The sequence below is a fragment of the Podarcis erhardii genome (genome assembly GCF_964252035.2).
Source record: "Podarcis erhardii genome assembly, chromosome: 4".
NCBI classification, from domain to species: Eukaryota; Metazoa; Chordata; class Lepidosauria; order Squamata; family Lacertidae; genus Podarcis; species Podarcis erhardii.
This window is the reverse complement of record NC_138508.1, coordinates 86,537,911-86,553,208: the sequence shown is the minus strand read 5'-3', so window position 1 is coordinate 86,553,208 and position 15,298 is coordinate 86,537,911. Positions and strand designations below refer to the sequence as shown.

The 15,298-nt window shown below is 46.5% G+C and overlaps 1 protein-coding gene across 7 annotated transcripts in view; it reads left to right on the top strand.

The window, feature by feature from the left end:
* FARP1 (FERM, ARH/RhoGEF and pleckstrin domain protein 1) overlaps positions 1-15,298 on the top strand; it is a 187,037-nt gene that overhangs the window by 161,105 nt on the left and 10,634 nt on the right. For all 7 annotated transcript variants that reach the window (XM_081858064.1, XM_081858062.1, XM_081858061.1 and 4 more), the window contains exons 17-21: positions 4,965-5,046; positions 7,575-7,812; positions 10,270-10,400; positions 12,958-13,026; positions 14,481-14,570. In XM_081858064.1, coding sequence (XP_081714190.1) covers positions 4,965-5,046; positions 7,575-7,812; positions 10,270-10,400; positions 12,958-13,026; positions 14,481-14,570 — 610 coding nt within the window. The remainder of the gene's footprint in view (positions 1-4,964; positions 5,047-7,574; positions 7,813-10,269; positions 10,401-12,957; positions 13,027-14,480; positions 14,571-15,298) is intronic.

The following is a 15,298-nucleotide window of genomic DNA, read 5'->3' as shown; positions in this document are numbered from 1 at the left end:
AGGAAGCTTTGTCTGCTCCACAATCATAAGAACGTTTATTTGGAAAGTGGCCCTGTTGAAATGAGCAGGAACAGATGCGGTTGGCGCTGTGGGTTAAACCACAGAGTCTAGGACTTGCCGATCAGAAGGTCGGCGGTTCGAATCCCCACGACAGGGTGAGCTCCCATGGCTTGGTCCCTGCTCCTGCCAACCTAGCAGTTCAAAAGCACCTCAACGTGCAAGTAGATAAATAGCTACCACTCTGGCAGGAAGGTACACGGCGTTTCTGTCTGCTGCTCTGGCTCGTCAGAAGCGGCTTAGTCATGCTGGCCACATGACCCAGAAGCTGTATGCTGGCTCCCTCGGCCAATAAAGCGAGATGAGCGCCGCAACCCCAGAGTCGGTCACGACTGGAGCTAATGGTCAGGGGTCCCTTTACCTTTACCTTTACTAGAGAAGTACACAGTTCTTTGCGCCCAAGGCAGCTTAGGGGCCACTGTTTATTGAACAGCAACCTCTCCCCGCCCCGCCCCCCAACGCCACACAACAAACAACTTTTGAAAGAGAAGGAAAATTACAGCAGCAATTTGAGGTTGGGCATGGAGATGTTCTGCTGAAGGAACACCCTCAGAAATCTCATTCGGCTGGCACAAAGGCCTTCAGCATTCTGGATTAGCTCTTTGGATCACACGAGCCTGCCTTGGTTGGCATACATATGTCTCGGGAGACAATGGAGGAGTGCGCCTTCGGGGGTGAAGCCAAACCACTGCGCCTGCTGTGGCTGTAGAGACATATATGGGGAAGACATGTTTTGTTTCAGCTGGGGCACATGAAGGCGCCCAGTTGTGCTGATGCAGGTGTACAATGGCGTTTCTCATCTCTGTGCTTCTCCTAGCGGTAATTCCTCCTCTGGTCACTGCTGTGGATGCACACCTGATTTAATTGTCTAATGTGTTGCAGTCACAAGGGATTCCCACACAGCGGGGTTAATGGTTCCACCCTTCATTTCACGTTTGCTGACAACTTTGTAACACAAGAGTTGGTCTGGGGCCTGAAGCCTTGTAAGAGCATGTCCTTGGGGACTTGACCATCATGCCAAACAGGAGGGCTGGCTCCCACAGAGGGAGATCACAGCCTCTTGGCTCCTCCCTGGTCCTTTTAACTCGCTGCAGCAGCTAAACCAATATTTGGCTTAGCATGTTGCCGAACCAGGATTGTGGTTAGCTGCCTCTGATTTACCCATGATCTATAGAAAAGAACAGTTTAACCATGATCCTGGGTTCAAACCTTGGTGCTAGATTGACCTAAAACAGCTAAGAGGAAGCAATGCTGCCATGATCTCCTCCCCAAGAGCCAGCACATCTGCATTAAATCATAGTTTGGCTTAGTGTTATGGGCGAACATGGTCAGTGTTTTATTAGGTGTGAATTCTTTCTTCTTTCTTTCTTTCTTTCTTTCTTTCTTTCTTTCTCCCAGTTAAGCCTAAGCGAAACATATCCCTCATTTTTTTTAATTGAAAGCAAGATTACTTGTTTGCTTTTAATCCCCAAATTACAATCCCCAAACTTGGAACTGAAGTACAGTGGTACCTCGGTTTAAGAACAGTCCCGTTTACGAACGATTCAGTTTGCGAACTCCGCAAAATTGGAAGTAGTGTCCCAGTTTGTGAACTTTACCTTGGTCTAAGAACGCAGTCCGAATGGTGGAAGGGCACCGGTGGCGGGAGGCCTCATCAGTGAAAGCGCACCTCGGTTTAAGAATGGTTTGGGTTTAAGAACGGACTTCCGAAACAGATTAAGTTCGTAAACCAAGGTACCACTGTACTTGCATTTCAGCATATTTGGCCGCATTGCTATAACCGAGAACCTTTGTGAATTGGGTTTTAATTCAGCTGAAACCTATAGGTGCTTGTCAGGGCTCCCTCTAGGTCCCAGCTCACAGAGGACCAACGCCAGGCTGATATTATGTACAAAAGTCTTTATTGAAGTATAATTTCCATTTTAAAGCCAGAGCGTGCAACCCTACGTCTAGACTCTAGACAGGCGAAGTCCCCTCTGAGTCACTGCCCCTTCCGCACCAGTTTAAGATCCTAGCCCGGCTCCACCTCCTGCGCTGTTCCTTCCTCCTCTGGGTCCTTCTGCCCCCTGGGGTTTCCTCCCTCCTGGACTCTTCTGACGCTGACCCCCCTGATTCTTGCCCTTCCTTCCGGCGGGCTTTGGGACCTGGCTCCCTATCCGGGCTGCCTGCTGTGCCGCTCGCCTGTACATTTGAACTTGGCGCGCGCGCCCAGCCGGTGACTTTCCTCTTGACAGTTTCCCCGCTCTCCGATGGAGGCGTGGCCAATCCTGACTCATCTCCTCCCTCTGGTGGTGGGAAGACTGGTCCCGATGCCTGGGACTCCTCCCTCCCACTACGCTCTGGTGGGGACGCTGGTCCTGATTTCCAACTGCTGCTCAGGGAGTCCCCGCTGGCCCCTTCCTTCTGGGGTTTCCCCCTTGGCACCCCCCTTGCCCTGGCCATCGGCGCTCCTCTCTGTGAATCTTCCGATTCGCTGGAGAGACTCGTGGACTCTCTCTGACCACTGTCACTGCCTACACCCCCTACACTCCTCACTCTCCATTTGCTCCTTCTCCTGTGTCTCTGCTCCTGAACCGCTGACAGTGCTGAATTAACTTGTGGCTGAATTATGCACTCTTGCAGCAGGTTAGTTGCCTCTAATTCAGTTATTTAAGGAAAGAAGAGGAAAAGTCTAACTAGATCTAGCTTTCGTTTTTACTACAAAAATAAGTAAACATCTTGAATAACTCCTAATGCCTTGAATAACTACCATAGAAAAATGGGTTTTCAACCAAATATCTCATTGCTTCTAGCTACTTTTGGGGGGGTGCATTTAGATTTCTTACAGAAAAAATGTTTGCAATAAGGGAGTGCTCACCTTGTGCGAAATCACAATCTTTTACAGTATGTTAGAAAACAAATGAAGAAGGATCCTCCTTTGGGCAACCAAAATGGTCAAAGGCCTGGAAACGATGCCTTATGAAGAACGGCTAAGGGAGCTGGGCATGTTTAGCCTGGAGAAGAGGAGGTTAAGGGGTGATATGATAGCCATGTTCAAATATATAAAAGGATGTCACATAGAGGAGGGAGAAAGGTTGTTTTCTGCTGCTCCAGAGAAGCGGACACGGAGCAATGGTTCCAAACTACAAGAAAAAAGATTCCACCTAAACATTAGGAAGAACTTCCTGACAGTAAGAGCTGTTCGACAGTGGAATTTGCTGCCAAGGAGTGTGGTGGAGTCTCCTTCTTTGGAGGTCTTTAAGCAGAGGCTTGACAACCATATGTCAGGAGTGCTCTGATGGTGTTTCCTGCTTGGCAGGGGGCTTGGACTCGATGGCCCTTGATTCTATGATTTGGAAGATTTGTGTTTGTTCCCATTAAGTGATTGGTTGTTCAGAATAGATCATTATCTCAAAATCAGTTAATGGCTTGCTTTGGCTTTTCCAAATGCTGAGTGAATGGGGAGTCTAAATATCTCCAGTGGAGAAGGACCAAATTTATTTATTTTTTTTAAGTCCCTGAAAGTAAAGGCTTGCACAATATACTGCGATACACAAACTAAAGTCTGCACTCTGATCTGGAGTTGTCTGGGTGCAGTCCCATCAGTTTCATCTATAGAAGTTCAGACTAACTTCCAAGGTTTAAAGCAGTGCACCTCAAAGTAGAGTCAGGCTTTTAGGAATCCCTGGTGAGGTGGAATCCATAACTTTTTCTGGCTTAGATCCAGGCAGGTGATAGGTGCCTTCCTGCCTTACCACTTACTGCCAACCACCAAGCCCCTTGCTTTACTTATTGGCATGTGAGAACAGCAATTCCCCCTCTTTTCCTCTCCCTCCATTGTCCTAACATGATCCGTAGCACACCAGAGGTGATAGAACAGCAGCCTTTGGAAAGAGACCCAAGGGTCAGTGCTGTTTCGCTGCAAAGGAACATATCAGGGCAGTGGAGAAGGGTATTCTAGACCCTCCAAGGGTCTATCCTAGACCCTCTGAGTCTCCCTATTTTCCAGGGACAGTCCCCACTTTACAGAAGCCATCCCGGTTTCCAATTTGATCCCAGAATGTCCCACTTCTCCTTAGGACGTCCCTATTTTTATCAGAGAAATCTTGGAGGGTATGCAGTTATGTGGCCCCCAAACCAAGAAAACAAGTAACTACATAACATTTAGAAGACATCTGAAGGCATCCTTGTATAGGGAAGTTTTTTAATGTTTTATTATGTGTTTAAGTATGTTGTAAGCCACACAGAATTGCTGGGGAACCCGACGGCTGGGGTATAAATAAGAAAAATTATTATTATGGAAGAGAACATCCTTATTTTCATAGGAGAAATGTTGGAGGGTATGCTATCCCATTCACGCAAGAAGTAAAATGAATGGTTGCACTTGTCACTTGGATTGCCTTGGGGGGATTTATTAATTTGTTTTCCAGTTTGGCAGGGGGATCAAATTGATTCATTTCCAGCTCAGTCCAAGGAGACAAGGGTTTCAATTAGCATCCTTTAAGTCTATCCCAGGATACTGTGGGCTGGAACTTTTGGATCGAACATTACAAGTATTCGGCAAATGTGTGTGTGTTTTCCCACTGTGTGGTAAATTTCCTTTCTGTTACTATCCCAGCATTTTTTTTTCCACCCCCCTCCAGTTGTCGGTCCTTGTAGCTTTCAAAACGATGCATTTGCCCTTTTGTCTTCAAAACTTTGTAGGTTTGCAAAGTTCATGGCCTTGGCACTGTCAGAAACGCAAGCTGTTGCAAAGGAAGAATGTACCTCGTGTGGGAATTAACAGCACATTAATAAAACTCCTAAATAGCAGCACAGAGCAATGTTGGGGTTTTTATTTTGTTTTTAATGTAGAAAATCCTTTTTCTCTTTGAGTGATGATACGGTTATAATGCTTGACTGACATGGGATAATTCTGTTGTTGGCAGGGAAGGCCGCTCTAATGCCCACTTGAAAGGAGATTACCAAAGAATTGGGGACGTTATGCTGAAGAACATCCAGAATATGAAGGTATGAATTATGCACAGCCTTCAAACCCTAGTGTGGATCATATGGGACCAGTTTATGCATGCATGCACGCACACACAGGCGTTCATGCAGCCTTCCTTGCTTGCTCTCTTTTTGAAAACAACATCACACAGTCCCTGCTGTATTTCTTGGAAAAACTTAATAGGTTCCCTTCTACAGTTATGTCTAGTTGGCTCAACTAGACACGGCTAGTGTCGGTGTGAACAACCAGCCGTGGAAAAGCTGGAACATACAGTGGATGCAGTGCGGTCAATATAATTGTCTTAGACATAAGCGTATAGCAAAGTGATTGGAAGGCGAAAAGGGTTGAGTAGGAGAGGACATTTTGGTCTTGTTGGTGACAAATCAAACCCATAAGACCATATTAGACTTAGCTGTCTTCCTAGTTCTGGGCCAAATCCCCTATGATGGATCGCCTGCATGATTTAGAATAATGAAGGTGGATGAAGAAGGTGAAATAGTAGGGGACTGTGAACATTGTAAAAGGATATGATCATTTTTTGTATCATCATGATAATTGCAAAAGATATTGGATCTTTCAGTGGATTGTGCCTTTCATTGTATTTTTTTTATTGTACCGTTGTATGATTGGCTAAGCAATAAAAAATTGTGATTTGTGCTGTAGTTGCTCACTGAAACAAAAACTAGTCAATGAATTTCTGAGCAATTAGAGTGGAGCTTCTGCAGCTGAAAACTATGGGTTGTCTAAAGCCCAAGTCATTATAGAAACAATAGTTATTAAAATTTGTAGGTCACCTTTTTGCCATAAGGTTTTCAAACATACACCGCGGGTGGCGCTGTGGGTAAAACCTCAGTGCCTAGGACTTGCCGATCGTATGGTCGGCGGTTCGAATCCCCGCGGCGGGGTGAGCTCCCGTCTTTTGGTCCCAGCTCCTGCCCACCTAGCAGTTCGAAAGCACCCCTAAGTGCAAGTAGATAAATAGGTACCGCTTTATAGCGGGAAGGTAAACGGCGTTTCCGTGTGCTGCGCTGGTGCTGGCTCACCAGAGCAGCTTCGTCACGCTGGCCACGTGACCCGGAAGCGTCTTCGGACAGCGCTGGCTCCCGGCCTCTTAAGTGAGATGAGCGCACAACCCTAGAGTCAGACACGACTGGCCCGTACGGGCAGGGGTACCTTTACCTTTACCTTTCAAACACACAGGGGTAAGTTTTTAATGGATTTCTTTTTCCTGTAAGTAGAAGCATGGGATCACCAATTCAAAGCTGGTTTGGAAATGGCATCATAAGGGTCAGTTTTTTGAGATGCAGAACCCAAGATCTTTATATAAAAGCACCATTTGTTTGTGCTTCTGGTCCACACATGCATGGAGGTAAATAGGTTTGGAGGATACTTGAGCAGCAACCACAAGGAATTTAGCTGGGTGGGAAAAGCTACTGAGGCAATATTCAAGTCTGGGCTTACTCCATCAGTTTGTGGAATTCTCTTTTATCCGTGACACTCCAAGCTCTCCTTAGCCTTTGCTGATGGATAGCACACAGGGCGTACAAAACTGTTATTTTTCCAAGGCCAACCATAGCATTTAACTTGAACATTACAACCCCATGTGTTTGCTGCTGTAGTAACCTCCACATGGGAAGTGTAATATTCAAAAGCTTCCCATCTCAGAGGTTGAGGGAAATTCCACAAAACACCTCCAAACCAGTGTCCAAGATGGTCAGAGATGTTTGGGCCCAAGTTCCTCACAGCCTTTCCAAAAGTGAGTGTTGTTGGGACACTGAGCATTCCATAGGGAGGATGTCACAGCAGAGAAGTGACCAGGCAGATCTTTGAAGGCACTCAGAGCAGAAACTCATTGGATTTGTACCAGCAGAGGAAGACTGATGTAGGGCTAGGAGTTCCCTAAGATATCCATGGTGTCAATCAGAGGTAATGAACCTGTGGTCCCTCGTCTGCTGCTGGACCACAGCTCCCGTTAACCCTGCCCATTGCCTGCATGGTCTGGGGCTGATGGGTGTTGCGAATCCAATACCACTTGAAGAGCTACAAGTTCCCTATCCCTGGTCTAAACCCTTTACATTGCTGGCATGAAAACAAGAAAGAAGTAGTAGTGGTATTCATTATGGCAACAACATGGCGCTACTCCTTTTCAATCTCACAGGCAGTTCATTGCCAGTCTGCCTAGTTCCTGAGATCACTGTCGGAAACATTCCTCCAGGTACTTTCACCTTTTGAGCTAAAGCACATGGCAACCAGGGACAGAGTTTTTGTGGCACCCAACCTCAAACAAATCTAACCTTGTTTCAAGCAAAGATCTTTCTATTCTCCTAGCCTTGTAAACCCTTTTAAGCCACTACGGAAGCAGTGTTGTTATTATATGTGTTTGTATCTACTGCACATTATTTTCTTGTGACGTTGCATTGTGTTGCATTTGATTTTATAGTTATGCCATCGTAGTAGCTTTTTACTATACACCTTTGCGCTGAAGATGCAGAGTTAAAGATGTACTGAATAATGACTACGTCTCTCCCCCACCCCTTTCTCTCTCTAGCAACTGACGGTTCATTTGCGGAAGCACACCGAGGTCCTGGTTGAGCTGGAGAATGGGATCAAGAATTCTCGAAAGCTCGAAACCTTATGCAGAGACTTTGAGTTGCAGAAAGTCTGTTACCTGCCCCTCAACACCTTCCTTCTCAGGCCTCTGCACAGACTTATGCACTACAAGCAGATAATGGAAAGGCTTTGTAAACATTATCCACCGAATCATGTGGACTTCAGGGACTCCAGAGGTGAGTTGAGTATTGGAGGAAATCTCCCTCGATTAGCAGACCCATACCTCTTAGCTCCTAAGGACATATTGCATGCAGATGTGTGTGACTGAACCCCGACAGCCCTTTATTTTTTATTCTGTGGCTTTAGGAGGAGGTGATCTAGAGTAGAAAGAGGGGGAGATTAAGCAGTAACCTGCTGTGCTGTGTCACTAATCTAAAGAGGAGACTCAGAGGAGATGTGATAGCAACCTTCAAATATCTCAAGGGCTGTCATATGGAAGAGGGAACGAGCTTGTTTTCTCCTGCTCTGGAGGGTAGGACTCGAGCCCATGGCTTCCAGGTTCCGACTAAACATCAGAAAAAAAACTTTCTGACAGTAAGAGCAGTTGGACGGTGGAGCGGTCTCCCTTGGGAGGTTGTGGGCTCTCCTTCTTTGGAGGTTTTTAAGCAGAGGTTGGATGGCCATCTGTCATGGATGCTTTAGCAGAGATTCCTGCATTGCAGGGGGTTGGACCAGAACTCTATGAAATTGGTTTCTGCAGAAGCTGCTTCTTGAGAAAGGTGGAGAGGTGGAGTTTAGTTATATGCATTTTTGTGTAATGCATAGTTGGGTCCTTAACAGAGTGATGCAGGCATATCTCTCAGAAACCCCGTAAGTTCAGTGGGGCTTGGATCTTAGAATCATAGAGTTGGAAGAAACCACAAGGGCCATCGAGTCCAACCCTCTGCCAAGCAGGAAACACCATCAGAGCACTCCTGACATATGGTTGCCAAGCCTCTGCTTAAAGACCATCTTGGATAAATAGGTATAGGATTTCAGCCCAACTCTCCCATACGAGTCCATTTCACAAACAACTGAACAATTGTGCAGAATGCTGAAACGAGGGTGGAAATGCTAAATAATTTATATTTCACTACAACAGGGTTATCCCTTGGGCTTCATTGAAAGTAATGATGCACTGGAAGTCATGGCACTCCAATAGGTTCCTTAGGTAGAGCCTCTAGAGAGAGATTTAAAAATACAGACAAACACAACACAATCATTGTTTATGGGCATTAGCATTTCAATCTTTCAAGCTTCTTATGACATTTCTGGGCAGCCATCCAGAATAATGTGATGACCAGTGGGTGTAAAAGGTAGCTGAAATGTGTGGTTTTAAATACAGAATAGAGAAGCAAAAATGCCCGATATTGAAACATGCCCAAAATACTGCATGAAAGTTGCTTTAAAACAAGGAAATGTGTGCACTAAAGTTATGTGAACTGCAGACCCACAAGCTAAAAAAATCAATTGATGAACGACTAAGATAATTTAATTATCTTGAAACCCAGAGGAACCATTTTTTTTAATCAGAAATAACATTCCTTGAAAGAATCCCAGTGTAATAAAAGGAGACAAGAGAATCTTATAACAAAATGTTGCACTTGTTATTAGTCTATATAATACTTAAATGTGTTTATACAGACCCATGGGGCAAGTACAGTTAAAGTTATTTACATTATTTACATTAGCAGTTGTGGGTTGCTAAGTTTTCACCCCAAGATGGAGACTGCTGGAACTCATGCCATGCTCCCTACACCAGTAGCAGGACTGGCGGTTGGCGCTGTGGTCTAAACCACTGAGCCTTGGGCTTGCCGATCAGAAGGTCGGCGGTTCAAATCCCTGCGACGGGGTGAGCTCCCGTTGCTCTGTCCCAGCTCCTGCTAACCTAGCAGTTCGAAAGCATGCCAGTGCAAGTAGACAAATAGGTACCACTGTGGCAGGAAGGTAAAGGGCATTTCTGTGCACTCTGGTTTCTGTCACAGTGTCGCATTGCGCCAGAAGCGGTTTAGTCATGCTGGCCACATGACCCAGAAAGTTGTCTGTGGACAAACACCGGCTCCCTCGGCCTGGAAAGTGAGATGAGTGCCGCAACCCCATAGTCACCTTTGACTTGAACCATCCAGGGGTCCTTTACCTTTGCCACCTCCTGGCTCACCTACTAAGTGCGGGGCAGGGAATCAGTCACCAAGAGAAATGGGTGGGGAAAGGGAATGGTGGGTAAGAATTAGGAGGCCTCACCATTGCCTACTGTTTCCTTGCTTTGGCGCTTTTGAAAACAAAAGTGCACCATCCCTGAGTGAAGACCCGGCAAGACTAAATCTGCCCCCGGAGCCGTAACATCAGATCTTGCATGCAGTCATGGTCGGTGGAGTGTCGGCCCTTGTATGACCTCCCTTCCCTGCTGCGGCTTCCCAGGAAGGAAAGGGGCAAAGCATTGGCGAGGTTGCAAATGCACCTGCAAGAACAACAGTTTGGCTCCCCGGGCGCATTATTGCATTGCACGAACCTTGCTTCTCTCCTTCCCGGTACAAGTCGGAGTGCCTATTATGTGTGGTTCTTGAGGCATTTGGCAGAGGGGGGCCCATGGAATGCAGATCCAGCCCAGGCAGTTCATCTGCTACCTTCTTCTGTATATGTGTTTCATTTCGCAGCTGCTCTGGCAGAGATTTCAGAAGCGGTCGCTCAGCTTCACAGCAGCATGCTGAAGATGGAAAATTTCCAGAAGTTGCATGAGTTGAAGAAAGATTTGATAGGTATTGACAATCTGGTGATCCCAGGAAGGGTAAGTGACAGAACAACATTTGGGAGCATATCCCTGTTTGGGGGGGGGTGTTTTAAAAATACTGTAATTGGGCTGAAGGAGAAGTATCTTGAAAGTTGTTACACTCCTTATATGAGCTTGGAATGTCTTGTTTGAATATGGCTCTGCCCAAAAAGGAGGATGTTAAACCAAAGGGGTGAGAAGCAAGGGGGGGCAGGTCTCCTTACCCTTACCCTTTTCCTCTGAAAAAGCAGGCAAAGGCTTATCTCTTTATCTTAACACATTGGTACCACAGCATTAAGGAATAAGATAAATCCTGTTTGCTCTTGGACAGTAAAATGCATTACTCTTACCTTAGCATTACAGGACTCCTTTGTACACATCGCCCCCTTCATTTGATTAATGCATAAAAGGATCCTGTTTCTCAACCATTTGCTCTGCACACTGCTTCAAAACACTACTTCCCAGAAACAAACAAAACACAGTGGTGCCCCGCAAGACAAATGCCTCGCAAGACGGAAAACCCGCTAGACGAAAGGGTTTTCCGTTTTGGAGGTGCTTCGCAAAACGAATTTCCTATGGGCTTGCTTCGCAAGATGAAAATGTCTTGCGAGTTCCTGCGGTTTTTTTCCCCTCCCCCCCTTTTTCTAAGCCACTAAGCCGCTTATCAGCTGAGCCGCTAAGCCGCTTAACAGCTGAGCCGCTAAGCCGCTAAACAGCTGATCCGCTAAGCCGCTTAACAGCTGATCCGCTAAGCCGCTTATCAGCTGATCCGCTAAGCCCCTAAGCCGCTAATAGCACTAATCCGCTAAGCCGCTAATGGGCTTGCTTCGCAAGACAAAAAAACCGCAAGACGAAGAGACTTGCTGTCAGGGCTGCCCGAGGTCCCAGCTCACAAGGACCAACGCCAGTTCGTTGTTATATACAAAAGTCTTTATTGAAGTTCAGTTTCGATTTCAAACCGCGGCGCGCAGCTCTACGTCTCAAACTCTAGACCGCTGAAGCTCCGTCCGAATCTCCTCCCCCCAGACACCAGTTTAAGACTCTAGCCTTGCTCCACCTCTTCCTTTGCTCTTTCCTCCTCTGGGTCCGCCTGTCCGCTGGGGTCTTGCCCTTTCTAGACTCTTCTGACGCTGAGTCCCCTGAGTCTTCCCCCTGCCTCTGGCGGGCTTTAGGACCTGGTTCCCAATCCGGGTTTTCTGCTGTCCCGCGCGCCTGTACATTCGAACTTGGCGCGCGCGCCCAGCCGGCAACCTTTCTCCTGACCGTTACACTGCTCCTGTCATTGCTTCCCCCTTCGGGGAGGCTAGCTGGACCTGACTTCCCCTCCGTTCCCTCACTCTCCGATAGAGGCGTGGTCAGCCCTGACTCATCTTCTCTCCCTGCTGGAGGAGACGCTGGCCCTGATACATGGGACTCTTCCCCCCCACTACGCTCTGGTGGGGGAGCTGGTCCTGATCTCCCGCTGCTGCTTTGGGAATCCCCGCTGGCCCCTTGCTTCTGGTGCATCCCCCCTGGGACCCCCCTTGCCCTGGCCCTCGGCGCCCCCTTCTGGGAATCTTCTGATTCGCTGGAGAAGCTCATGGAATCTCTCGTGCCACTGTCATACTCCCCTACGCTGCCCTCAGATTCTTCCCCTTCGCTCTCCATTTCCTCTCTCCCCTGTGCCTCTGCTCCTGAGCCCCTGACACTTGCGGAACGGATTCTTCTCATCTTGCGAGGCACCACTGTACAAAGATTGCATATGTTGGAGGCAGGTGACTTGACAGTCAGAATTGGAGCGCCAGTTACCTGCACTGGGAAGGGAGGGTGGGTTCTGCATCAATTGGACTAGGAAAATAAATGCACCATAGGTGGATTCTGTACTAAGAACTGTGATTCTCAATAGACCATCAGTGTATGCCATCACCCTAGGAGATCTAAGCCCTTGCATTGTAAAATATATTTTTCATGTGATGATTCCTGTTCCACATCCTGTCTTTGTGCTGTTGCTGCTGAGAGCTACATGCGGAAGCAGCCTGCTATAAATGGACACTTTGAGGATGAGCCAGTTGTACTTCTTTCCACATTGAGCTGGCATTTGCTCAACGAGGCTCTCTGTGTAGCCTTCCTGGCTAATGTATTGCCAGCCTCTAATGGAGGTGCAGAAGGAATTAAGGGATGTTTGGTTCCCCTCTGACTTAGTTAGTTAAATGACGTTATGCGGTAATAACTCTGTTCCTGGGTTCTGTTTATTGCTCATTACCATGGCTCTTATTTTTTAATTGCATCCTGTCCTTTTGCTCAGTGCCCACCATGATAGACAATCCCACTTACCACCTCATTTCTCTGCAACCAGTTCCAACTATTTCCTAAGTGTCACTCAACTTCCGTTTCATAACTTCTGACACAATGACAGAGCGAGGCCTTATGGGCAGAAGTGGCCTAGAGGATATCGCATGTGTGTGGCTGAATTACAATGGGGTGGGCAGGCATAAAACAATAAATCGAGTGATGCAACATTAATTAGGCCCAGACTTTCAGCCAGATGTTTGAATACTGCTCTGACATGGCATGTTTTGTTTCCATTCCTGCACAGGAGTTTATTAGACTGGGTAGCCTTAGTAAGTTGTCTGGAAAAGGCTTACAGCAGCGGATGTTCTTCCTGGTAAGTGGCAGGAATGTTTGTGTGTAATAATCAAACACAACTGTGCAATAAATGCCAAGTGGTGGAAAAGGTGGGGGAGAGGGAGAAGCTCACAGAAGGAGTTTGCTGCAAATGGTAAAATAATCTAAGAAAACAACACTAGGAAAACAAATCACAGCCCCTGGCATAGAGCTGCATCCAAATTAGGATGGTGGTTTCAGTCCCAACAAACCATGATCACTAAGCCAAGAACAAACCTTGACTGCAGATATTGTTTTGTTGGGTGAAACAAGCCATGATCGATCGCTGGTTCAGACATGATGGTAAACCAAGGATCATGATTTGTTTCCTCAGTATGGGTAGCTCTTCTTTGGCGATCACTCATAGCCAAGTAAGATCGTCTTTCAAGAACGTGGTCTTAACAGCATGGGTAGCACACAAATGGGCAAGAAAGAACCATGGCAAACCATTATGTCTGAACTGGGCTGCTATCCTTTCCTTTCATCTTTCTGTTTTATTTGCATAAATGTGTACTAGTGACCTAGTACATATTACAATAAATCAACTGATACTTTCAACCTTTGGTGCTTCATCTTTGAGTCCCAAAGGCCACAGATGCATGGCTTGAAGGGTCTGCACCCAGTTCAAGAATGGAACAAAGCCAGCTCCTAAAACACCAGAATATGCTACCTTGCCAATATGCAGCTTAAAAAGCAAAGCAAACCATCTTTGGGATGGCAAAGCAAACTTCCCTTTGCGTCCTGTGTCTCTCAAGATTTATTTACAGTGGTGCCTCGCAAGACGAAATTAATCCGTTCCATGAGGCTCTTCGTATAGCGGTTTTTTCGTCTTGTGAAGCAAGCCCATTGACAGCTTAGCGGATTAGCGCTATTAGCGGTTTAGCGGCTTTTAGCGATCAGCTGTTAAACGGCTTATCAGCGGATGAGCTGATAAGCGGCTTAGCGGCTTAGGAAAGGGGGGGGGGAGGGGAAAAAACCTGCAGGAACTTGCAAGACATTTTCTTCTTGCGAAGCAAGCCCATAGGGAAATTTGTTTTGCGAAGCGCCTCCAAAACGGAAACCCTTTCGTCTAGCGGGTTTTCCGTCTTGCGAGGCGTTCGTCTTGCGGGGCACCACTGTACTTGTTTTTGTGATCTTAAGACATCATGAAACTCTGAGATATATTTGGGCTATTGAATGCCAGGCATGGGGACAACAGCCCAATGTTCACACACTATTGGATCATGTGATTGATTCGACCCCTGAAATAGTGTGTGCTCTGGAATGTGGGCCCACTGGGCATAAATAGTGGGACGGTTACAGGTACATACTGATGATCCAATATACATTACACACAAAGTGATGGGCACATTTGTAGGCTCTGTGTGCTTCCTCCAGATGGCAAGACCTATGAACCAAACGTTTAAATCTCCTGTTTTCAACCAAGTTATGTTCCTTCTTGTGTTTGCCTTTTAGTTCAACGATGTCTTGCTGTACACAAGCAGAGGCCTAACAGCATCGAATCAATTCAAAGTCCACGGGCAACTTCCGCTATATGGTATGATGGTAAGTATGAGCTGTGGATTGATCAGTTAGCTGCTGGACGTCTCAAATCACATTACGTTGCAATTGATACTTTTTTGTCTTTATATGAAATGAAAGCCATTTCTGGAATTTTTGAGACAAATTAGAAATGAGAATGCATGTGCGCTGTTCTAGGGGACTGGAATAAATGGTCCAGCATTAAATCATAGCCATTTTTTTATTTGTAGACTCTTTGTTGGAACACAGTGGCTCTGTTAGCTGAGAACCATGTGAAATCAGTTGCTAACCAAAGCCTAAACAAGAGGATTCCCTAGGAACATGGAAAATAATAGTTTTCAAAATAGAAACTTTGCATTTGACACCCACCACTGAAACATAACCGCTGCTGCCAGGGGTGTGCTAATACTATTTTGATGCACACAAACATCCATCAAGTTACCTTTTTTGAATTGTTTTTAGTTGTGATTCTGAATCCATGCAGACTTGCTCAAAATCCAGATGCAATATTTCCTGTGGTCATGATGAGGTAGGCCAAGCATAGGCAAACTCTGCCCTCCAGATGTTTTGAGACTACAACTCCCATCACCCCTAGCTAACAAGACCAGTGGTCAGGGATGATGGGAATTGTAGTCCCAAAACATCTGGAGGGCAGAGTTTGCCTATGCCAGAGGTAGGCCATGCCCAAGTCGTCGTGCATTTCCTCCCATTTGCTGACATTGAAATGAGCGTGTACTGCTGGAATTGTGAAA